We start from the raw sequence: 25,541 nt of genomic DNA, 5'->3' as shown, positions 1-25,541 counted from the left end.
TTGGGTCAACATGCATCCTTCGGGCATTTTTATTGTGCCCAATAGGTTGCGGTTCATCTTGCTAATGGCTTCCGTCATTTCTTCTTTCCACTTTTGGATGGCATCCTCTAAGAAGTCAATCTTATCATTTCACTTCCTCATGCTTAATCGCCGCCAATAAAAGAAAAACGAGAGCCACTATGCGCACATATGTTTCCACAATATGCTTACATTTTCTCCCAATCAAGCATACAGTTTGCATACCCTGCAATTTCTGGAAAAAAAATTCTGCAATTTGAAATTTTCTTGAATTTTCTGACTTCCTTCAATTTCTACCTCTACAATCAGACTTTAAAAATTCTAAAAATTTCTGAAAATTTTTTCCCCTGCAGTCTGATTTCTAGAAAAAAAAAAAGTCTGGAAATTTTGAAGATTTCCTGTTGGGCAGGGACGAGAGTTGGTGAGGATAGGGACGAGGATGCTAGGTAGGGGGGGCGAGGGGTGTGAGGGGGTGGGTAGGGGTGAGAGGGCTGGGCTGGGTAGGGGCGAGGATGGGAGGGTAGGGGCGAGAGGTGTGAGAGATAGACAGGGGGCAAGAGTGCGAGGGGGGGGGGGGGGGGGGGGGGAGAGTGAGATAAATTAAATGAAATGAAATGTTATATTAACGTCTTCAAAAGGCCAAAGTGACCTATGAGACGAGAAAGTTACAATGTGGTGGATTTGATAAAAAGTCAGAGTAACAACATAACAACATAACAAAACAAAAATACTATGGAATCCTAAGCTGCTCGATGTGAACTAACCAAAGTAAGCAGCTAGCTGGGATGGCTAATTAGCTAAATCATAGGAGATCCAGCATCAGTCGCTGGCAGATCTCATCAATCTCCTCCATGGTCACTAGTCTGACCACGCGTCCTGCATGCCTGGCCAGAGTGATCCGAATCTTCTGATGCAGCCTCCGTCGATGCTGTGTAGTCCTCCACAGTCGTGGGCGTCTGGATCTCCCCAGCTCAATCCCTCCATCAATCAGTGTGCCTATGGTGTGAGACAAATGTGACCTCTGCTATGGGAGTAGCTTCTCTGCTGTCTAGTTCTGCTCTAAAGAACTCTTTGATCAGTCTCTGAGATTGGCTAGCCTCTCCACTCATTAGGCTATCTCTGTGTCTGCGCAGCTCGAGCAAGAACAAACCCAGGCATCTCTGGTCCTCCTATCCCATGACTCTGGAGAGTGGTCCAAAACCCTCTCTAAACAAGCAATGGAAGCGGCCTCGTATCTTCTAGTAGACGGAGTAGCGGCATGTGTAATGCAGCTCTGTCTCAGGCTGCATGTCACACAAGGGGCATGTCCTGGCCTCTACTGGTACTCCGCTCTAACTCACAATCTCAATCCGGAGCTCGTGAGAAGATGTGCGTATCTGGCCAACAGCACATCGTATCCCATGAGACATGTGGGTGTCCATGTATCTGGGTCTCATCACAAAACCGTCCTCCGTAAGCTGGAGAAGATGCTCTCTGTAGAAAGCCATCTTTGTGCCCAACTCCTGTGTTGGCTTTATCGATGTCCTCCTGATGTCTAGCTGAGTCAAGTCTTGGCGGATTGGCCTGGTGATCTCGAACTGTGTGAGAGAGAGAGATGGTGCATCCAATGAGTACTTGAAGGGTGGCAACCTGTCTATGTTGAACCCATGCACCTGAAACCATGATGTCATCTCCCCATACCAACATGATGTATCTCCTTGCATGGCTAACTGTCGAGAGGACTCAAGTGCAAGGCGGGCATATCTATCTCTGGGAAGTTCTCACATGCGGTGTATGAAGGAGACTCATCTGGTGAGCGCTCAACAACTAGTGGGGGGACCGCTAGCTCTGCTCGGATAATGGCACGTGGTACTGAAGCCTTGGCTCTAATGAGCCGCGAGATCATAGAGACCAGAGGTTTCTCCATGTTCCCCCATCCATCAGTGCGACCCGGCCTCCCGTGATGATCCAATGAAGGTCCCCATATCTTAGCTCCATAGAGCAATGCAGAAGCCACCAAAGTGTCAAAGAGCCAGAGCTTCGTCCAAGGCTCCTGAAACTGAACCTGCGAACACATCCTCTCCAATTTACCCGATGCTGCATGGACTCTAGTCGATCTGGTCTCTCCTGCTGCTGCACGTCCGCTAAAAACCACTTCAAGGTAAGTGTAGGCATCTATATACTCCACAGTCTCCTGGCCGTATGTGAATGTAAGGTGCTGACCTCCTGATCCACTGTGGATGGTATTAAACACCATAACGTTGGTTTTACCAAGGTTGACAGACAAACCACTTTCGTGGGCAAACCTATGCAAAGCATCCAAGTGACCTTGCATCCCCTCCGGAGAGTCGGAGATCAACACAATATCATCAGCATAGGTTTGCCCACGAAACTATGCAAAGCATCCAAGTGACGTTGCATCCCCTCCAAAGAGTTGGAGATCAACACAATATCATCAACATATAACAATAGTGGAATCCATGTCCCTGCCACCTGTGCACCTCTATCAACATCGCTCTCAATGTAGTCAGAAACCTCATCCACACATACCGAATACACACAGAGAGAGAGAGAGAGAGAGAGAGAGAGAGAGAGAGAGAGAGAGAGAGAGAAATGAAATGAAATGTTATATTAACGTCTTCAAAAGGCCAAAATGACCTATGAGACCAAAAAGTTACAATTGGTCTGGCTCTCGGCACTGTGTCAAAAGCTTTGCAGAAATCCACAAACCTACAATAGATCCTCTTGCCATGGTGTCTACCCTCCTCAATAATAGCTTTGAGTGTCAAAATCTCGTCAAGAGTGGAGAAACCTCTCCTGAAACCTGCTTGCCCTGGTGCTCTTATGCCCTCTCGCTCTGCCCATCTACTCAGCTCCTGCTCAAGAATGAATGCATACAACCTAGCTAATGTGTGACCAACCAGGATGGTGCGATAATTCCCGAGAATCATGGGATCTCCAGACTTGAAAATAGGCACAATCATGGACATACTCCAAGTCTCAGGGAAGCCTTCATACATAGCTCAATTAAACATCATAACCAAGAGCTGTGCAAGCATATCTTTGGCATGGATGAAGTGCTCTGCTACCAGACCATCATGATCATGTGCTCTCCTTGTCTTCATCCGTCAATAGCTTTCCTTACCCTCTCGGCAATAACGAAAGAACATGTCTCCGGGCATGTCTCTAGTGGGTCCTACAGAGGTGGTTGTCCTGACGCTGTGTAGAGAGATGTGGCATATTCCCTGAAGGGGATCGGGGAGCACACCACAGACGGAGAGTGAGAGAGAGAAGGAGACACACGACACACAGATATGGGTGGGGAGACTCACAGAGTGAGCAGCCCCCTATACACTTATGCTATGTATAAGGTATACAAGTCAGTGGGCGCCCAGACTCTGGGCGGCCGGGCAAGGCACAGGCGCCTATACCCCAACAACCTCCCACTCAAAGGCGACTGTGCCTTTAAGCAAGGGAACCTAGTCTAAAGACTACAAAAGGTGAGAGAAAACCGCTCTCAACCGATGCCCATTGGCTGGCTGTGATCGTGTGCATCCGGCTGTCCTGCTCCCGTGTAAGTCCATACACCACCAGACATACCGCACACGTACTGTAAGTATGTACGCAATACCTGCATATCTCCCTCGTGCACTATGCCATCATCAGTCAACAAACGACTGACAACCCCAACTGCAAATGCTCCCACTGCAGCTGCGATATCTGGTCTCAAGATCAGCATCTCATACATGAGACCACCAAATGCCGATGCAATGCTAGCGGGCCCTGCTAGCTCTACGGAGCATGCATCAACATATATATCCCTGGCAATAGGCATCTCTGACTGACAAGGCGTGTCAGCCACATGCATCTCCTGACTGTCCACAAAAGACGCATCAACCTGTCGTGCAACCTCAGAGCAAACCAGCTGCTCCAGGTGTCTGCTGGAAGACATATCCTGCACAACTATATCCCCATGCTCACTGTCGAGCATAGAAAGGAATGACTGCATAATCGCTAACATCTCAGCCTCCTCTGCAATCATCCACTGTAAACATGACCACTCAATCTGCTGTGACTCACTAGAGCTCTCATGCTCTAACTCCGTATGCATAGACTCTTGCACAACGTTCTCCTCTCGTGACTCACTAGAGCAAGACCGCTCTACCTGTCTATCCTGCATAGAAGTATCTCGCACAACTGACTCTCTGCTTTGCTCAGTCACTAGCAAAGCATGCATGTCTGACTCTGTCACCTCTCTGTGTGACTGCTCAAGTCGTGCCCCAACTGTGTGCACAACAAGCTCACTACTCTGCACTCCATGCAAAGTACCTTGCAACCCATGAGCAAAAGAGACTCGCCTGCTCTCTCGCTCTCTACCTGGCTGCGTGATCACAGAGACAACACCGTCTCTCCCGTGATCCACATGCAATGGGTAACCTGTACCACTCCTGGCACCTCTCGCAATCACTAGCGAACCCAAATGCAACGCAAAAGATCGCTCAAGCAGCGATACCCGACATCCACTATCCCGTAACTGTCTGACTGAGATCAAATCCCGTCTCACATCTGGCACATAACGCACATGACGCAGGGTAAATCTCATACCAATGGGCAAGGACAAACATACGTCTCCTGCACCCTCAATGTCATACACAACACCATCAGCCATGTGCACACAACCAAGTCTCCCACTAGAAAACGTGCTAAACCACTCACGATGCGACGTGACATGGAAAGTAGCATCTGAATCTAGTAACCAATGTGAAGACAATGTGCAATCCGATATGCAATCCGTAGACATAAGATCGTCTGAAGACAAGCTAGATGTAAATGTGACATCGCCGTCACAAGCATACTCAGTAACCACCGTACTGATCTCACTAGCATCTGTCATGCCCAAATCTGCATCACACATCTGTCGCCTCCGTTGTCTCAAACGCCTGAAACATCGACGCCTAATGTGTCCTCTATGTCCACAATGTCAACATGTTAAGTCTCTATGCCGTCGAGACTTGTGTGTGGGATCAATCTCTCCCATGGACATAGACATGGATGTCGCGTACATAGCATGTAAACTCTGCCATAAAGCATGAGTTGTAGTCTCCCTCGAGACCTGCCAGTCAACAGACTCAACCAGATGCAAACGAATCGTAGACATTGCTAACTCATCAAGATCCTGCCAATCATCATCACGCATAGACTTGGGCTTCGCCGATAAACCACACAAGGGTTTATCCAACCCCAAATCCGCCAATGCAACAAGCATATGCTCCTTCCAAGCAACAAAATCTGCACCATCAAACTGTGTCAGACCATAACGCTGGAAGTCAAATGAAAAATCAGCCATAATGCTCGCAAAAGAGCAACCAACAATGAGTAGCAAATGTCAACCAAATCAGCCCTAAACTGGCTCGAATCGCATCAACAAAAGTCTGCAAAATATGGCTCAATCGCACATAAATATCTGACAAAATTTTGGCAGAGTCTCCTTTGTAACTAGAGCAAAATCTCAACAATAAACCTCAAAGAGACAATAATATATGCCACGATGGCCAATCCGGGAATAAACTCGACCGGAATCACCTCACAAAGTCATACATATGAGCATACCCGCTCTTGCCGGAGTACCACTCAAATAATCTCAGCCATAAACAAATACACAAATCCATATATGGCATACATAAACCGCCAAGACCATGGCAACATAGCTCACTCTCGCATGAGTGGCTCTCTGGACAAATGCATATCCAAAAACCTGTGTACACCTATGAATTTGCTGGTTGCTGTTGTAATTCAAAGCATAATTTCAACAAATAGACATCACCATCACGTCCGGAGCGTGTCAAAACCTTGACCTAGACTCTTGGATCATGTAGATCTGACTCTGTATGACAGAGCTACGCAAAAAACTGCGTTTTAGAGCCCGAAAATGGCAAAAACGAGCTGCACACAGTCTTGAACCTGCTCCTGCTCCACTCTGCGTGATGCAATGTCCTCTCAATGCAAGTTCCAACGCAAGAGCTCTGCCACAACAGCATCCAAGCACTTGAATGTCAAGCTCTCCTCCGCCGAGCACTTCTCTAACGAGCTCCACTGAGCTCAAAAGCTCCTCTCACCAAGGAAGCCGCAACCGCCTCCTCGACCAAGCTTGACCACACCAAGCTCCTAAGCTCCAAAGACAATGCTCCTCAAGCTATAATCGCTCTCCGTGAAACTCCGCGATCGAACTCCACCGTCGAGAGCAAGCGAGCTATCGCCTCGAAGCTCTCAAAGCCATCGTGCTCTCCTCGGTCACCATAGCTCTGATACCAATTGAAGGGGATCGGGGAGCACCACAGACGGAGAGTGAGAGAGAGAGAAGGAGACAGACACGATGTGGGTGGGGAGACTCCAAAGAGTGAGCAGCCCTCTATACACTTATGCTATGTATAAGGTATACAAGTCAGTGGGCACCCAGACTCTGGGCGGCCGGGCAAGGCACAGACGCCTATACCCCAACATTCCCCCCATGTCTCAGTGGAAGTGACCGTTGGTGGTGGTGAATATTCGTGGAATAGCCTCCATGCTTCGTCGGAGTCCTGACTTATAAATAGTTGATACAGATCCCGCTCTAGCTGGGACAGATAAGCCCTTTTCTTTCGTCGCACTAGGCGGCAAAAGATAATCCGTGATTGTCTATGTGTGGTAATACCAAGGTTGTAAGGTACGTAGTATTCGGTACGTGTTCGGTATGTACTGTACGTTGTACCGTATGGATTGGGCCATAAGGTACGTAAAATTCGTGGTATATTTTTTAAAAGCTAAAAATATAGAGAATTTCAAATTTATATACAACCTATCTAGTTTAAAAACACTGCACAATACTTAAACATAGTCACAACTTTCCAAAAACGCTTAAAATCACCCCACAAGTTAAGTAACCGCTAGAATCGAGTCCAGACCACATGGCATAGTGTAAGTCAAAAGTACATAACTGAATGCTAAATCCTGATACAAAAATAACATAGTCACTCAATGAAGAGTCTGGGTGGCTCAAGCAACAAAATAAAAAGCATAAATGAGTCATGACAAATGTCCAAGTCCCAAGACCCAAAGCACTGGGCAATCACTACTACTCAAAATCATCATCAGAGGCTGATGAAGACTTAGAGAGCATGTCTCCATCTGTCAAGACATTGCCCTCATCATCATAATCGGGCTCTCTCTCCTCTGGCACAGATGCTAGGGGTGCATCACGCTCATCTGGATCATCAGCCTCTGAACTCTGGGTGTGGATGAGTCGAACAGCCTCATTGGCTCGTTTACGAGCAGGCCGAACGGGTAACTTTCCTCTGCGAATGCTCTCTCTGTGTGCAACCTCTGGATCTGCAGCAACAATGCAAAGAGGAATACTGTAAGCTCAAGAGCGAGATCTAGTGACCCGACGATCCACGCTCTCTAGCTCCCTGTGCAACTCTCGAAGGATCTTCTCCTGCTCATCTCTAATCCGTACATCGACCTCCTCCGCAGTAGGATCTGCCACCATCTTCAACTCTGTGGGATCCACCTACAATGACAAGACAAAACATAGTCCATGATTCAACACTGTCTTTTGATCATTGACTTGTTTTCATAATTGTGCATGTAAATCTCACCTGCTTGGGTGTCCCCAAGGCATGAAAGCTGTGCACAAGCCGCATGTTAGCACGGCAATAAACCAATCTCTCTAACTGCTTGGTGCTAAGACGATTGCGGATCTTCGTGTGAATAAGAGAGTATGCACTCCAGTTGCGCTCGCATGCCCCAGCTGAGCAATCCTACAGCAATTCAAATAGCGAACACTCATTGGTCACAAGTGTCACGTGTGACAATATAGATTCATCATGCCATAAATATAAATTATAATTTAGACTTCAGTATTCACCTGAGAAAGGATGCGCAATGCAAGGTGGCACAACTTGGGAAGGCCCTGGCGTCCATAGTTCTGCCACCATATTAAAGGAAGCTTGGTAGCTTCCTTTCTCAATGCTACGGACCGCACAAAGGTGGGTCCTAAACTGTTCATGTAGCTACTCATCTCTGAATCCAGAATCAATTGCTCATCCTCATCGTATATACTGTTCAGATATTCAGAGCGTAGTGTGAGCAATGAAGCCTCCTCAAACAATTCTTGGCTCTTGTAGAGAGGATGGAGAATTGCAGCCATCCCATGGATGGGACGACGCATGAACTGCCATCAAGTCTCTACAATAGCCAAAATATCATCACGACTGCAAACAAAATAGTCACAGTAAGTATGTGTTTTGAAAAATTATAAATAGACATGTCACATGAGGACATTAGAGCACTTTGTAGTTTGTACTTACCGATCCTGTGTCAATGAGGTACATCCAGAAATGTGTGTCTTCATCTGCATAAACAGATGATACACCAACCCAAGTGTAGAGCCCTCCATGTCTGTGACCCGTAGTAGTACATACAATGGCTGTAGAGCCACTGCCAAGGACTGCACCTGTGTCCAGAAGGTCTCATCAAGAACCTTTCTTTGAATGTACTTGGTCGCCTCTGACTGAGCGTGGTGCATCAATCTCCACTTTGGATCCACAACTGTCTGCAACAGTGGATCTCTCAATCTGAACAGCCTCTGAAGCACTAGATACATGTATGCAAATCTGGTCTTCAAGGGACGCACCATGTCTACTATGCTGTGGCTCCTGAAGATTGCCAAGGCCTGGTGTTTTTTGCGGAAAAAAGTGGTAAGCTTAGACGCATCAGACACTGTAGGCTGCACCCAGGGAAGTTTGCCTATGTCCTCCATGAGAAGGTCTAGGCAATGTGCAGCGCATGGTGTCCACACAATGTGCTTGAACTCAGCCTCCACCATATCCCCCATGGCCTTGCAATTGGAGGCATTATCAGTGACCACCTACAATGAGTCATGACAAGATATTAAATGAAGTGTGGACATTATTACGTTGGACAATGTATGCAAAATTCAAATGTGCATGCCACATGGTCAGGAATCAGTATCTACCTGCACGACGTTCTTCTCCCCAACCTCCTTGATGGCCTGGCGAATATGTTTGAAGATGAACTCCGCAGAAATGCGTTCTACAGCTTTCCCTGCATCCACGGCTCGTAAGAAGTATGTGCCCAAGCAGGAGGAAACAAGGATATTGATAATGTGGCGCCTCCGCGTGTCACTCCACCCATCAGAAAGAATAGTGCATCCAAATTGTTGCCACCCAACCTTCACTGGAGTCAATGCTCGGTCTATGATCTCTTTTTGGTCGTCAAGCATGGTAGTGCGCATCTTTTGGTAGTCAAGACCATTCCAGGAATCTGTAGCACCAACCTGTGAAATAGCTCTCACCATCCTCTTCCATTGATCAGTCTTCAACACATTGAATGCAATGTTGCACTCTATGAGAGTCCGCGCAATCTCCATCTCTGCAACTTTCTGTCGCTCTTTTACCCATGAATCACTGTGTACACGTGATGGCAATGTGGTTTGCCTTGGGCCACGTACACCCTCAACCCCACCTGCACTTGCTGTTGAAGCACTAGCACCCTCATCCTCAGCCTGTGAAACACGAGCTCTCTTTCTACTAGTGCCTGCAAATGATGGCGCTGTAGACGCAGAGCCGCCAATATCTCCAAGTAATGCATCTTGCAAGGCATCCTCTGCTGTTGTTGCTGCTGCACGTGCTCCCCCTGACTGTGACGATGCAGTAGATCCTGGAGGAAAATGCTCCAAAATCAAGGCATCCCTCAATGCTTGCGGGATAGTCTCGCAACCCCCACAATGTCCAGTGGTGCCAATACCAGTGAGGTGCTTCAAAACCCTGGTAATTGTACTGGTCATCTGCTCTCCGCAGTACTTGCACACCCAAGTGCGAGTCCCTGAACCTGCTTGGCCTCCTGTGTTGACAACTCTCAGGACATTGGTGTGCTCGGCCCAAAGAGGATTAGGTCGACGAGGCATGATAACTCTGCAACACAATTAACGCAAACTTCAAAGTTGAATACAAAACTTACAATCTTTCGCGAGGTCACGACTCTAGAGTGCCTCCTTCAGGCTTGCTCACTCCAAACACAAAGGGAGGGAGGGAGGAGAACCTTATCGGCGGCGTTCCACACTTCCTTTGTCTCTGTGCAGACTCTTGAGACTGAGTTCTAACTTCTGCTACTCTGTAATGTGGTAATAAGATAGGTTGGCTTATAAAAAGGCTCGCCCAAAGAGTCCGACCAGGCGGATAAGCAACCGACGGCCGAATTTTTTTTTTTAAGCCATGCACGTACGGAATCGTACGGAATCGTACGGTACGTACGGATTCCGTACGGAAGTACCGTACGGTATGGAAGGCAGCCGGACGTACGTACGGAAACAACTATGGGTAATACCCATGAGCACTTCGCTTTGTAACTTGATCCTCATCTCTCTACACTCCTCATCATACCAATTGTTCTAGGGCATGTTCCCAGATCGTCTCTGTGTAGGCTGGTTGTGGGGGTATGCTTTTGATGCTGCATCATGGAGTGTCTCTGTCAGTATCTGAGTGAGTTCAATCTAGTGGCCGTCCTGGCTCCTGGGTGCATAGCTTCCTGTATATCTCATCCATATACACAGAGTCCGTCTCCCTCATGAAGGTATACCGGATGTGTGAGGGGACCTCTCCTAATGGAGTTGTGTTGAACTGAAACATCAGGGTGAAGGACAAGATAGCATGATCAACTGCTACTCCAACTCGTCTAGTGCCCACCATGAAATCCTAAAAGAATGGAATGAGACCTGACTGGGCCATAACATAATCCACTGTGCTCGCCCCATGTCGGTGTGGAAAGCAAGTAAAACCTCTAGCTGTCGAAAATCTTTGTAGGCCATTCAAAATGGCCAATCTATGTGTGGTCCCCATATCTATCAAGTATCTGCCAAACTCAGTGTATTCCTCATCTTGTGCTAATCTGGATAGACCCATCTCTGTAACGTCCACCTCCCTAAGCATCTCCTCGGAAGTATCATAAAATATTGTCAGGTGGTGGGCAGTCCTAGCATTGAAATCGCCTAGTATGATAATGTCACCATCCTTAGAAAACTCCCATCTGTCATTATCCAAAATAGCAAAGGGGGATTGTCCTCTAGGTGATGCATATACTGACGTACTAGGAGGAAAGTAACAGATAGCCATGTAGAGGTATTTACCCGTCTGTGCCCTGAGCCTCACCCACATGTACCTACCATGCTCATCCTTGCGCGCTATATATATATATCAATGGTTGCAACTCCTCCCTGAATCGAACTGCCACTCCCCCTGAGCCTCGTCCTCGATGCTCCGATCTGGTCTCCTATCTGCAGGTTGTCTCTCATCTATATCCGCTCACCTGTGGCATGGATTACCCAGGGGCTTGATGCGTCTCAGAGTAGAAGATGATGTCTCTCCCTCTAAAGCTATCCTCAAAGGCCCCTACATCAAGACGAAGTGACCCATTACAATTCTAGGTTGCCATCATTAGAGTGGTCCCATAGGTCTCGCACCGTCATGCGGGGAGTCGCTCCGATATCACCACCTTTCCATCCCAATAAAAAGCAATCTTCCCCTTTTCCCTTGCTGCTCTAATTTCCGGCATTGCTTCTTGCATATGAGCAATCTGCCAGAGGGTGAGGTCATCTCCAAGAAAGATGCCAGTCTTCTTTAGAGTCTGTCTCTTCTTCAGGAAGTCCTTCGCTTCCATGGAGGGGAAGCGGAGAATGAGTGCCCTTTCCTTCGAGGTTTCTCCATCGCTCCCGCTTTTCTTAGTGCCCACTCTCCACGCCCTCATATGCGTCTGCTCGTTGACCCCCACCAAAGTCATGAGTTCTTTCACCTCTTCATCCACATTATCTTGGTCTTTGAGGCCACATATCCTTAGTGTAAGGCCTGCACACGTCTCCTTTGCTCCTCTTCTAGTGTCAAGTTGATGATGGTTGGTGTGGGGGTGCGGGTTTTTCCTTGCCTTTTCTGCTTTTTGTTGGGTCTTTGTGATGACAATTACCCACGAGGTCGTCATTCCTTTTTGTTGCTCCCCACCTTCTTTCATGGCCTGCACTTGTTCCTAAATCGTGTTGAGCTCTTCAATTACTAAGGGTTGAAGCTCTCCCTCTTCCAGGACATTGTGCGATGGCACCTCTGCAAGCTCTTTCTTTAGTAGTGCGATTTCCTCATCTTGGGCCTTCATGCGATCCTCGAGTGTATGTATCGTGCTTTCTTGTGCTGCCACGCGCACGTCGAGTATGTTGATAGTACCTAGGAGGTGGCGGTTGATCTTGCTGATGGACTCACTCAGCTCTTCTTTGCATTTTTGGATGGCATCCTCCACCGGGTCATCTTGCCATTCTGCTTCCTCATGGTTGGAAGGACGCCACAAGAGAGGGAGAGGGGTACAAGAGTGAAGCTCTTAAGAGAGGCACAAGAGTTTTTTTTTTTTTTCCTCTCTTTACGCGGACCGGTTCTCTCTACGTGCGCAGTTTTTTTTTTCTTTTACCCTCTTTCTCTCTCTACGCTTCTTAGCTCTCACTCTCTGTCTCTCTACGCTTGAAAAGACCAGCTTTTTCTCTCTCTCTCTCTCTCTCTCTCTCTCTCTCTCTCTCTCTCTCTCTCTCTCTCTCTCTCTCTCTCTCTCTCTCTCTCTCTCTCTCTCTACGCTTTTTTTGCTTCTCTCTTTATGCCTTTTTCTTTCCCTCCACTCTCTCTCTATGCACGGACAGCTAGGGAGGAGGGTGGGGGGGGGGGGGGGGGGGGGGGGGGTCGTGTTTGTGGGTTCAGATGAAAGAGAGAAATGAAATGAAATGAAATGAAATATTATATTAACGTCTTCAAAAGGCCATAGTGACCTTTGAGATCAGAAAGTTACAAGGTGGTGGATCTGATACAAAGTCAGAGTAAAATAACAACAGTACAAAACAAAGATATATAGTATGGGATCCTAGACTGGTCGATGTGAACTAAGCAAAAATGGGCGGCTTGCTCGGATAGCTGAATCACAGGAGATCTGGCATCGATCGTTGGCGGATCTCATCAATCTCCTCCATGGTTAGTAGTCTGACCGGGTGTCGTGTATGCATGGCCAGAGTGCTCCGAATCTTTTGACGTAGCGTCAGTCGATGCTGTGTAGTCCTCCGCAGTCGTGGGCGCCTGGATTTCCCGAGTTCAGTCGCTCGGTCGATCAATGTGCCTCTGGTGCCTGAAACCATGATGTCATCTCCCCATACCAGCATGTTGTATCTCCTTGTATGGCTAACTGTCGAGAGGACTCAAGTGCTATGCGAGCATATCTGTCTCTAGGGAGTTCCCATGTGCGGTTTATGAGGGAGATTGATCTGGTGAGCGCCTCCACCACTAGTGGGGGGGGCGCTAGTTCTGCTCGGATAATGGCCCGTGGTACTGATGCCTTGGCTCTAATGAGCCGCGAGATCATAGAGACGAGAGGTTTCTCCATGTTCTCCCATCCATCTGTGCAACCCGGCCTCCCGGGGTGATCCAATGAAGGTCCCCATATCTCAGCTCCATAGAGCAATGCGGAAGCCACCAAAGTGTCAAAGAGCCAGAGCTTCGTCCGGGGCTCCTGAAACTGAACCTGCGAACACATCTTCTCCAATCTACCCAATGCTGCGTGGGCTCTAGTCAGTCTGGTCTCTGCTGCTCTTCTGAGTGAGGATGCAGGTCCACTAAAAACCACTCCAAGTGTAAGCATCTGTGTACTCCACAGTCTCCTGGCCGTATGTGAATGTAGGTGCTGACCTCTTGACCCACTGTGGGGTGGTATTAAACACCATAACCTTGGTTTTACCAAGGTTGACAGACAACCCACTTTCGTGGGCAAAACGTATGCAAAGCATCCAATTGACGTTGCATTCCCTCTGGGGATTCGGAAATCAACACTATATCATCAGCATATAACAGAAGTGGGATCCATGTCCCTGCCAACTGTGCACCTCTATCCCCATCGCTCTCAATGTAGTCGGAAACCTCATCCACATACATACCGAAAAGAGGAGGAGAGAGAGAGAGAGAGAGAGATAGAGAGAGAGAGAGAGAGAGAGAGAGAGAGAGAGAGAGAGAGAGCAAACCGAAGATGGTATCTTCATAAGCTCTCTGAGCGCCATAGTTGCATAACTTGACGATGGCAGAATGAACTTCAGTTGAAGGGCAGTGTGTTTGATGGAAGAAGCCTTTTCCTCTTGTTTTGTTTCACTTTGGAATGCTGGTGTAGAGGCTGTCATCGCTCCTTGTTCTCCCTTTCTATCCTTTCCCTTTTTCATATTGATTCTGTCCCAATCAGTCTCCCCTAAATCTTGCGTATGATTATCATATTTCAAGATTTTCCTGCAGGCACGTGTAATCATAAGTCCTGCATGTCCACATAGCCAATTGCTTAAACATAAACAGCATGAGACACGTCAAAATTTTTTATGCCATAGTTAAAGGCTTTCACTCCCTACTCTCTCAATGTTCATCCAAACGCAAGTTCATGAAAATTACAATCAACCGTGCTGTTATGTACAGAAATGTGCAATTACATATACGAAAATGAGTGAATGCACCTGGAGGTGAAATACCTACCGGTACTCTTACCACACTGTGTATACATCTAGCATGCCCTACTCATGCATTAACTGCTCAGAGAAAAGCTTGAAGAAGATACTACCAGTCCAATTCCTGAGCCTTTTGGATCAAACGCCTGTAGCTTCCAGGGAGGTGCAAGATTGAGAAGTCTCTGTCAAAAGCAAGCATAAAGTAAAGCATCAAAATGGCCACCTGATGTGGTGCCTTGAAAACAAAAAAGAAAAGTATGGTGCTGAGGAAAAACTATGAGTGTGCAAAGAGCAAGCTCATGTCGCATAGCTGCTTACTTGACATTGTGCGACGATTGATATAGATCAATGGAGTCCTGTCTCCTTCAAGAAAACCATCTCAGTATATACACAGCAGGCACATAAGTACTAACAGGCATTTATGAAATGAGTAACAAGTGCAGACATACTTTCCTAGCAAGCTCCTCATACGTGCTTGCAACATCATTTTTAGGCAATAGAGTCTTTGAGCTGCGTAGAAGAACACAACAGAATAAAGTTATACCATGAACCAGGTGAGGAGAACAAATTTTTAGCCAGGGGTGGGGGAGGGAACATCCTGCCCTCTTCAGACGGTCCCGACTCGTCAACTTGATTCCCAGATTTTATTTTATTTATAAAAAAAAACTACCTAATCCTGTACATACAAGTTCATGGAGTTTAAATTATAACTAAGGTCTTTCAGCCCTTACGCTGTGAGGTTGGAGATAAGGTCTCTGTCAAGAAGGTATAATGGACATACATATCACAGATTGTGGTGAAATCAGATGCAGTTGACGATCAAGAATGAGCACCAGACAGTCTGAATTGTGAGTCACGTAACTTTCAAAGCAATCAAGAGGCAGCTGGAACTGAGGGCTTCTTCCACTGTCAGATTTCTTCTAATCGTCAACAGAGTTTCAAATTTTCCCTTACAACATTGCTCCAAATGACTCTGCCTTAAGAGCAAACCCCCACCATCTGGTAAGTGATACTACTGCTAAGGGTGCCTGGAAATTACCAATATTTGCCTCCACCCTAGACATTGAGGCGACCATCCTTTTGCAGATCTCCTCTAACAGGCAAGCATAGTGTGGTGACCTTCTGTCCTCCTCCTCTCTTGGCCCCTCCTCAGTGATAGCATAAGATGATCCTGATGGTGAGAAATAGTATAGTGCAATGTACATTACTATCCCATGAGAGCTGGAAGCTAATCCATATGTATCTGGCCCCGGCGTCTTGGGCTATAACTCTGAGCTTCCCCTGTCACTCTCGTCTGAATAGGACTACTACTACTTCTGAGCCTCTCGATGTACCATGTTGAGTGGTCCTCTCGTATGCAGACTCCCAGAGATACCCCTCTATTTGAGGTAGTCCCATCTCTGGACTCTGATGTGTCTTTATGAGTAGCAATATGTCCTCCCCTCCATCACATGCTCCAACTGTCCAAGCTATGCCATAATCATCCATTGCAATTCCGAACTGCAAGGTGTAGCTCTAATTGTGGACTAGCCTGTGTCCCACAGGCTTCATACCGCTAATCCCAAGGGCCGGTCATCAATGATGACCCGGACGTCTCTGTAGAAGGCTCTTTTCCCTGAGCTCGCCTACTAGATCCATGGCATGCAATCTCTCTGGTGCTCTAGCAGCATCCTCATGAGATAATCATCTTTGTAGATGGTAGCTCCCTCCAAGCCTCATAGTATGATCCTCTTCCTTATGCCTCCCTGTCTCCAAATTGTATGGAAGGTTTTAGAGCCAGACCGGAGCTTCCAATCGAAACGGTGCCTACCTTCTGGTTGGACCTGACACACACACTCCAAGGCTTGTAGGAAAGGATACAAGGCAGCTCTAGCAGAGCAGAGAAACCAGAGTCATATGGGAACGAAGACAAGTCTCGAGGACATGATGCGATCCCGGGTACACATGTTACAAGCTTGGACACTCCAAGCAAGAAATCAATAGCAACACACGAGCAGAAACTTCAAAATCACTTGGACACTCCAAGCGAGAAATCAATAGCAACACACGAACAGAAACTTAAAAATCACTGAACTTTTTGAGAGAGAGAGAGAGAGAGAGAGAGAGAGAGAGAGAGAGAGAGAGAGAGAGAGAGAGAGAGAGAAATGAAATGAAATGTTATATTAACGTCTTCAAAAGGCCATAATGACCTATGAGACCCGAAAGTTACAAAGTGGTGGATCTGATACAAAGTCAGAGTAGCAAAATAACCTAACAACAGTACAAAACAAAGATATATACTATGGGGTCCTAAGTTGATCGATGTGAACCAAGCAAAAGACCAAGCAAAAAATGGGTGGCTTGTTGGGATAGCTGAATCACAAGAGATCTAGCATCGGTGGCTGGCGAATCTCATCAATTTCGTCCATGGTTAGTAGTCTGACCGGGCCTCGTGCATGTCTGGCCAGCATGCTCCGAATTTTCTGTCGTAGCCTCCGTCGATGCTGTTTAGTTCTTCGCAGTCGCGGGCGCCTGGATTTCCCCAGTTCAATCGCTCGGTCAATCAGTGTGCCTCTGGTATGAGACGAGGGGGAGCTCTGCTGTGGGAGTGGCTCCTGCGGCTGTCCCGTGTCTACTCTAAAGAAGTCTGTGATCCGTCTTTGAGACTGGCTAGCCTCGCCATTCATCAGGCTATCTCTGTGTCTGCGCAGCTCGAGCAAGAACAAACCCAGACATCTCTGATCTTCGTATCCCATGACTCTTGAGAGTGGTCCAAAACCTTCTCTGAACAAGCAATGGAAACGGCCTCGTATCTCGTAGTAGACGAGGCAACGACATGTATAGTGTAGCTCTGTCTCAGGTTCCATGTTACACAAGGGGCATGTCCTGTCCTCTGCTGGTACTCCGCTGTATCTCCCCGTCTCAATCCGCAACTGGTGAGAAGATGTGCGTAATTGGCCAATAGCACATCGTATCCCATGAGACAAGTGGGTATCCATGTATCTGGGTCTCGCCACAAAACCATCTTCCGTAAGCTAGAGAAGGTGGTCTTTGTAAAAAGCCATCTTCATGCCCAATTCGTGTGCTGGTTGTATCCATGTCCTTCTGGTGTCTAGCTGGGTCAGGTCTTGGCGTATGAGCTTGGTGATCTCTGACTGTGTAAGGGTGAGAGATGGTGCATCCAATGAGTAATGGAACGGTGGGAGCCGGTCTATGCTGAACCCATGTGCCTGAAACCATGATGTCATCTCCCCATACCAGCATGTTGTATCTCCTTGTATGGCTAACTGTCGAGAGGCTTCAAGTGCTATGCGAGCATATCTGTCTCGAGGAAGTGCCCATGTGCAGTTTATAAAGGAGACTGATCTGGTGAGCGCCTCCACCACAAGTGGGGGGGCCGCTAGCTCTGCTCGGATAATGGCCCGTGGTACTGATGCCTTGGCTCTAATGAGCCGCGAGATCATAGAGACGAGAGGTTTCTCCATGTTCCCCCATCCGTCTAAGCGACCCGTCCTCCCGTGGTGATCCAGTGAAGGTCCCCATATCTCGGTTCCATAGAGCAATGCTGAAGCCACCAAGGTGTCAAAGAGCTAGAGCTTTTTCCGGGGCTCCTGAAACTGAACCTGCGAACACATCCTCTCCAATCTACCCAATGCTGCGTGGGCTCTAGTAAGTCTGGTTTTTGCTGCTCTTCTGAGTGAGAATGTAGGTCCGCTAAAAACCACTCCAAGGTAAGTGTAAGTGTCTGTGTACTCCACAGTCTCCTGGCCGTATGTGAGTGTGGGTGCTGACCTCCTGATCCACTGTGGGGTGGTATTAAACACCATAACCTTGGTTTTACCCAGGTTGACAGACAAACCACTTTCGTGGGCAAACGTATGCAGAGCATCCAATTGACGTTGCATTCCCTCCGGGGATTCGGAGATCAACACTATGTCATCAGCATATAACAAAAGTGGAATCCATGTCCCTGCCAACTGAGCACCTTTATCCCCATCGCTGTCAATGTAGTCAGAAATCTCATCCACATACATACCGAAAAGAGTGGGAGAGAGGGCAGCCCTGCTTCACCCCAATAGTGGAGTGAACCGGTGTAGAAAGTCCCTCCGGGGTGCGTACATGCCCTACTACTGATCTGTACAATGCCATGATCCCCCAAATGAGTTCTGTGGGTACTCCCATTTCCTGTGATCTACGCATCAGTCTAGCTCTGGGTACTGTGTCGAAAGCTTTGCGGAAGTCCACAAAGCTACAATAGATCCGTCTCCCATGAGATCTGCCTTCCTCGATGATGGCCCTGAGTGTTAGGATATGGTCAAGAGTAGAGAAGCCTCTCCTGAATCCTGCCTGCCCAGTTGCACGTATTCCTTCCCTCTCTGCCCATCTACTCAGCTGTTGCTCAAGAATGGATGCATACAACCGTGCGAGTGTGTGCCCAATCATAATAGTGCGATAATTCCCAGGCTCCATGGGGTCTCCTGATTTGAAGATAGGTATGATTGTAGATAGGCTCCAAGTGTCCGGTATGCCCTCACACATGGCACGGTTAAACATAACTGCTAGAAGCTCTGCTAGTAGGTCTTTGGCATGCATGAAATGCTCAGCTACTAGGCCCTCATGATCATATGCTCTCCCAGTCTTCATCCTGTCAATGGCTTTCTTCACCATCTCAGCAGTGAAAAAGACACATGTATGTGGGCATGGGTCGAGGGGGTTGGGGAGGGGCAGCTGTCCAGATACTGTGTACAAAGATGATGCGTACTCACCCCGGGTCTCTATGGAGGAAATAGCAGGGGGGGCGGGGGGGGGGGACTGCTCATGAAAGAGCCACCACGCCTCACGCGAGTCTTGACTCAAGAATAGCTGATATAGATCCTGCTCGAGTCTAGACAAAAAAGCCCTCTTCTTCCGCCGCACCAGGCGTCGGAAGTCCATTTGTGACTGTCTGTGAGTGACGTCCCCCAATAGCACCTCCCTCTGAAGTCTTGCTCTAGTCTGGTGGAGTCTTGCTCTAGTCTGGTGGCACTCCTCATCGTACCAGCTGTTCTGAGGCATGCTCCCAAATCGGCGGCTCTGCTCAAGCTGGGTGTGTGGGTATGCTTCAGCTGCTACCTCATGTAATGTCTGTGTCAGTATAGTAGTTAGCTCCTCCAGAGGTCGCCACGGGTCCTCAGTGCATAGGCGTCTGTAGATTCCGTCCATGTATACAGAGTCCGTCTCCCTTGTGAATGTGTAGCGAGTAGGGACCGCTACTCGTGGCCTGTGTGCTGCACTGAAATGGAAGGAGATGGTCATTGACACCAGAGCATGATCCACCGCCACTCCGACCGATCTGGGCCCAACTGTGAGATCCTCGATACTAGAGATGAGATTCGGTTGTGCCATGACATAGTCCACCGTGCTGGCTCCATGTCTGTGTGGGAAGCAAGTAAAGCCTCTCGCAGCAGGAAATCTCTGTAGGCCGTTCAAGATGGCCAATCCATGTGCAGTGCCCATGTCTATCAGGTGTCGCCCATACTCAGTATATTACATATCGTGTGATAGTCTGGAAAGGCCCGTCTCTGCCGCATCTATCTCTCTTAGCATCTCCTCTGAAGTATCATAAAACACAGCCTGGTGATGGGCAGTCCTAGCATTGATGTCCCCGAGGATGATAATGTCACCGTCCCTAGAGAACTCCCATATGTCATCATCCAAAATAGAGAAAGGGGACTATCCTTTGGGTGGTGCATACACTGATGTACTCGGGGGAAAGTAACAAATAGCTAGATAGAGGTATCTGCCTGTCTCTGCTTTCAGTCTCACCCACATGTACCTAGCCTGCTCGTCCCTGCGGGCTATATGTATCAGTGGCTGCAGATCCTCTCTAAATAACACTGCCACTCCTCCCGAGCCCCGCCCTCTGTGCTCTGAGCGTGTCTCTTGTCTGTAGGCTGTCTCCCACCTATATCCACTGATGTGAGGCATGGATTGCCGAGGGGCCTGGTGTGTCTCAGAGTAGAAGATTATGTCTCTTCCAGTAAAGCTATCCTCAAAAGCACCCACATCAAGACGCATAGATCCATTGCAGTTCCAGGCAGCTACTTTGAGTGTGGTCCCATAAGTCTCGCACCGTCATGTGGAGCGTCGCTCAAGTATTACCACTTTTCCGTCTCGGTAAAAAGCGATCTTGCCTTTTCCCCTTGCCGCTCTAATCTCCGGCATTACTTCCTGCATATGAGCGATCTGCGAGAGGGTGAGATCGTCCCCAAGAAAGATGCCAGTCTCTTTAAGAGTTGGTCTTTTCTTCAAGAATGACTTCTTTGCTTCCATGGAAGGAAAACGGAGGATGAGTGAGAGAGAGAGAGAGAGAGAGAGAGAGAGAGTCGAGATGGCACGGCAGAGTTCTTCACCCAGAAGCACAAGCCCCAAAGACTGGCACCCTTTTTGGTATTTCTTTATTATTGATTACTGCAAAGTACAACTCCCGAGGGTCCTCTACTCTCAGACTCTGTCTTTAGATGCTCTACAGAAAGAGCCCCAAGGGTCGTTATAAAAATTACAAGGAATGCCCAAAAGCTACCAATTCAAAAGCACTAAACCCCAAAAGCATTTGCTTCCAAAAGCTAGCAAAAATTGCAGGAAATCCTAACAGCCTACCACGACAGCATGTCAGTGCGTTTTATGGAAATCAGCTTTAGAGTTCCAGCTTTGGGTTTTTAGGGTTTTAGGCTCCACGTTCTATGCTCCATAAGTTCTTCAAGTTGGGCAGTTCAGTTTCTCTTGTCCACTTGGCCATTTCTCTTCCGGTTGGTCATGCCACGTCATCACTTTGTAACATTCCCCCCTCTTAAAGAATTGTGATCGCCCTCGATTACACCTGCAAAAACAGCCAAAAGGACAAAAACTTTCTTCAGTAGACACTGACTCTATGTACTCATGCACCAGACTCCACCAATCTAGCACTTCTACAAAGACATCCGTCATTGATAAACACATTTCTATCCAGGATCTCAAATACAAATCCTAATCATTGTAACCATTTAGCAATCACATCCAGACCACACTGATCTTTTCACAGATGTCTTGATCTACTAAATCTTGTTACTATCATATTCATATCCTTTCATTTCACATTTCATCCAAGCAAACCATCCCCACAAGACACTACATCCACTCAGGATGCAGTTCAAAAATTCACACACTTAGTTCACATTGAACACCATGTTTTCAATCAGTCAATCTAACCATCTCATTCCGTGCAAAACTCTTGATGCACATAGATCATTGTGCAGCCATCTCATCCTTCCAAAACTCTTGATGCACTCACAACAGTATCTAGTGATCTCATTCAGATAGACATCTTGATGCACTAGAATCTCATTCACTTTACATTCAATTCTCGTTCACTTAGCCATCACATCCAGATCTCACCAATCTCCAATAGATGTCTAGATGCACTAAGTTCAAATCATTCATCAGATAAAATGTTGCAAGCATTTCATCTTTCTCTACATGTCTCCAACAATACACACATGAAAGAGCACATGTTTTCAATTCAATCAAGGCAATTTCCAATTCAATGCACACAATTCATAAAGTCATTCTGCAAAATATTGTCAACCGTCAATACCCCTAAATCTCAATAAGAAATTAGTGACTTTATTCAATCTAGGCAATCTATGGCAAAGAGTGGAGTAGCTCCCCTCTTGTACAATCCGCACCAGATTCAACTTGCTAAGTCATTGGTAACTTTTGGCATAGACACTGTTGATGGCCCAAAAGCTTCAAGGTACATCTCTCTTTGAAGAGAATTTGCGAGGTTCTTTTCCTCCATCCACTTTGCATCGAGGGACAAAAAGTACCCTTGAGCAAATTATCCGATGGACCTAGCTTACATTTCTGTTTTGTTCCCGTGCCCTTTGACCTGTTGGCAGCCTTGTTGGCCTCCCTATCCTTGGCACCTCAATCTGGATCTGTGGATTCTCTGATCTACCAGCTTATTCCATTTCTTTTCTTTCCTTGTGCCCTGGGACTTGTGGGTAGCTCCCTATCGGCCCTTGTCTGTTGGCACATAAGTCTCAGTCATCGCGATCCTAAGACGCACTATAATCTGATCCCTTCCACTTTCGTTTCCTTGTGAGCCAGGACTTGTTCTAGAATGAGAATTTCCTCTCTATCTTCCACTCTGGGTTGCTCCTCTGACTTATGTTGGCACATAAGTCTCGCGATCCTAACATGCACTATGATCTGATCCCTTTCACTTTCGTTTCCTTGTGAGCCAGGGCTTGTTCTGGAATGAGAAATTTCCTCTCTATCTTCCACTCTGGGTTGCTCCTCTGGCTCCATGTCTAGTGGTACCTCACCTTTGAAAGGTCTCCATAGACTCACATAAAATGCACTGTGAATCTTCCAAGTATCTTGTAGCTTCAGGTTGAATATATCATTTAGCTTCGCTTGAATCTGGAAAGGGCTATAGTATTGCATACTCAACGTTGGAAAAAGTCGCTCCTTACCCTTTCATTTCCATAGTCATGCCTTTTAAAATTGTAAAAGTACCCAATCGTCATCCTTCAGTTGCAAGTCACGTCAATGCTTGTCCGTTGCCCTGTTATGTCGTGCTTGAGACTTCTCAAGAGCCTCGCGCACCTTTGCAAAAGCAGTCTCTAGATCCTGAACATAGTGATCTGCTTCAAAAATCTTATCCTTGGTGCTTTGAATAGGTGGAACTTTCTTAGCACCCTCAATAATCTCGAATGGTGCCTTCCCCGTAGAAGTATTCACTGTGTTGTTGTAGGCAAACTCCACCAAGGGCAAATACTTCTCCCACTCAACCTTTTGATCAGAGATGTAAGACTTCACAAGTCCAGAACCATTGAATTCGCTATCTCCAATCGCCCATCTGTCTGTAGGTGAAAAGAGAAAGAGAATTGTAACCGTGTACCAATATTCTCTCAGATTGCCCTGCTAAACAAACTAGTAAAGTGGAGATCTCTATCTGAAACTACAAACTAAGACATTATAAATCTGTCGACGACTGCCCAAATGCCATCGTGCCCACTCTGAGTCTTGGGAAGATGAAATTCATTGCTTTACTTTCCCAAGGTCAGCTAGGTATAGGTAAACGTCCTGGTACCATATGCCTGTCAAACTTGACCTTCTGGCATACTAAACAACTGCAAACAAACTCCTCCACATTCTTTTTGAGCCTCGACCAGCAAAAAAAAAGGTGAGAAGGAACGAAGGCCTGCTAAGTTAAGGGGAGATTAGGGAGAGTAAGTTTAAATACGTGCCTATAATCACATGGAATTTTTGTTGTGATTTGATATGAAATTGTATCATCTTACCTGCATATATAATCACAAGTAGTTTATATATTACAAAGACCCCCACTTAAAATAAAATAAAATGAGAAAGAAGTAAAATAACAACAATAAAATTTAAACTCAACACAAAATATTTTAGTGCTCTTGTCATAAGAAATTATAAATTTAATAAACATAATATAACAAGATAGTGAAATGAATTTTTATGAAGTTTTTAAATGAAAGGACCTTTATCAATACCTTATATCATATCATGGGATTAAACTCCTATGAATACACTTTTTAATCCAAAAAGGTGAATGCAACTTTGGAAAATAACATTTAAAAGACTATCATGTCTTTCTTTTCACAAAAATTCCAATGCCTCTTGGGACACTTGTCAAGCAATAAGAATTGAACGACCTTCACCCATAGTGTACTAAGGCCTTTAGTAGGCCAGAAAGCTTGCCGATTAATGACGCATGGCAAGTTAATGATAATCAACTTTAATTTTAAATAATTTCTTTTAAGCACTTGTGAGAGGGTGTTGACATTTGTGTACCTCTCTTCAAAGAGGGGCATTGAGTGTCAAACATTATTTTCTATGTTTTTGTAATATATTGTTAACTAATAGTTGATTATTGTCACACTTTTTTTTCAAAAAACGTAATCTTTTATTGTGATACCACATGTTTTCAAACACTAGTGTCACTTTCTATTCTTCTCTCAAAAAGAATACTTTATAGCCTTATGTAGGCCATAGTGAATTTCCACCTTGTTACATGAGGAGTTATTCACAAAAAATACTTAGTTTCATAAATTCTTAAAGAATTCCAATGCATATTGCAAGTGAAGTATTATTTTCATGGTTATATAAATAGTCAGTCAATAGTGTAACTTTGGGAAATAGCATTTGAAATGACATGATGTCTTTTTTAAAGACTTTTAAGGCTTGCTTGAGGGACACATGTCAAACAATAAGAAATGAACGACCTTCACCCATATGGATACTAAGGCCTTTAGCAAGCCAAAATATTGAATCAATACTTCACATCATGGATCTAACTCCTATGAATGCACTCTTTATTCGTTTGTTCTAAGCTTTTTTCAGCAAAAAAAGAATGCAGCTGTGAGAAATAGCATTTAAAAGGACATGATGTCTTTTTCTTCAAGACTTTTAAGGCTTCTTGAGGATACATGTCTAACAACTAGAATTGAATGACCTTCACCCATATGGATACTAAGGCCTTTAGAAGGCTCAAAACCGCTCCACACCTCTCAAGGTGATTTCTATGTCGCGAGGGCCTGAAAAAAGGTGGACAATGGCAGTCTGTCAAATCCTAATTCCGTAACGCTTGTGTAACACACTAGTTTTTCCGCATCAAGTAGCCTTCCTTGAAAGACTAGCCCGCAACCACTTCTCCACTCTGTAATCGGTCAAAGATGTCTGGAAAATCAGGATTTGTGGCGTACTACTCTACCATATCCTTGAAGATGTGGTGATAAACCGCCAAAATAGCCAAAACCAATGGCTTGCACGAAAGTGCATCTGCCACCACATTTTTCTATCCTTGATCATGCACAATCTAAAACTGAAAGTGTGACAAATGTTTGCCCACCGCATCTGCTTGTCCAAAGGCTGTTTCTGAGACAAGAAATAGCGTAAACTCTGATGATCGATGAACACTGTAAAATCGGCTCCGAGGAGAAACTGTCGCCACAGAGTAAGA

General features: G+C 46.3%; 2 protein-coding genes across 2 annotated transcripts in view; both read right to left on the bottom strand.

Annotated features, from left to right (window-relative positions):
- LOC147460342 (Pseudouridine synthase family protein) overlaps positions 1-25,541 on the bottom strand; it is a 112,527-nt gene that overhangs the window by 2,917 nt on the left and 84,069 nt on the right. The window contains exons 16-19 of the mRNA XM_086511417.1: positions 14,998-15,058; positions 14,867-14,904; positions 14,662-14,730; positions 14,084-14,339 (exon numbers count right to left, since the gene is read on the bottom strand). Of these exons, the coding sequence (XP_086367543.1) occupies positions 14,084-14,339; positions 14,662-14,730; positions 14,867-14,904; positions 14,998-15,058 (424 nt within the window). The remainder of the gene's footprint in view (positions 1-14,083; positions 14,340-14,661; positions 14,731-14,866; positions 14,905-14,997; positions 15,059-25,541) is intronic.
- On the bottom strand, positions 5,847-12,606 carry LOC147460343 (uncharacterized). The gene is made up of 3 exons (XM_086511416.1): positions 9,011-12,606; positions 7,632-8,902; positions 5,847-7,543 (listed from the first exon to the last, which is right to left on the bottom strand). The coding sequence occupies exons 1-2, from the start codon at positions 9,959-9,961 to the stop codon at positions 8,339-8,341; spliced, it is 1,515 nt and encodes a 504-aa protein (XP_086367542.1). The 5' UTR covers positions 9,962-12,606; the 3' UTR covers positions 5,847-7,543; positions 7,632-8,338.

Source organism: Adiantum capillus-veneris, chromosome 4 (assembly GCF_014529385.1).
Source record: "Adiantum capillus-veneris isolate H3 chromosome 4, ASM1452938v2, whole genome shotgun sequence".
NCBI classification, from domain to species: domain Eukaryota; kingdom Viridiplantae; phylum Streptophyta; class Polypodiopsida; order Polypodiales; family Pteridaceae; genus Adiantum; species Adiantum capillus-veneris.
This window is presented reverse-complemented; position numbering and strand designations above follow the sequence as displayed.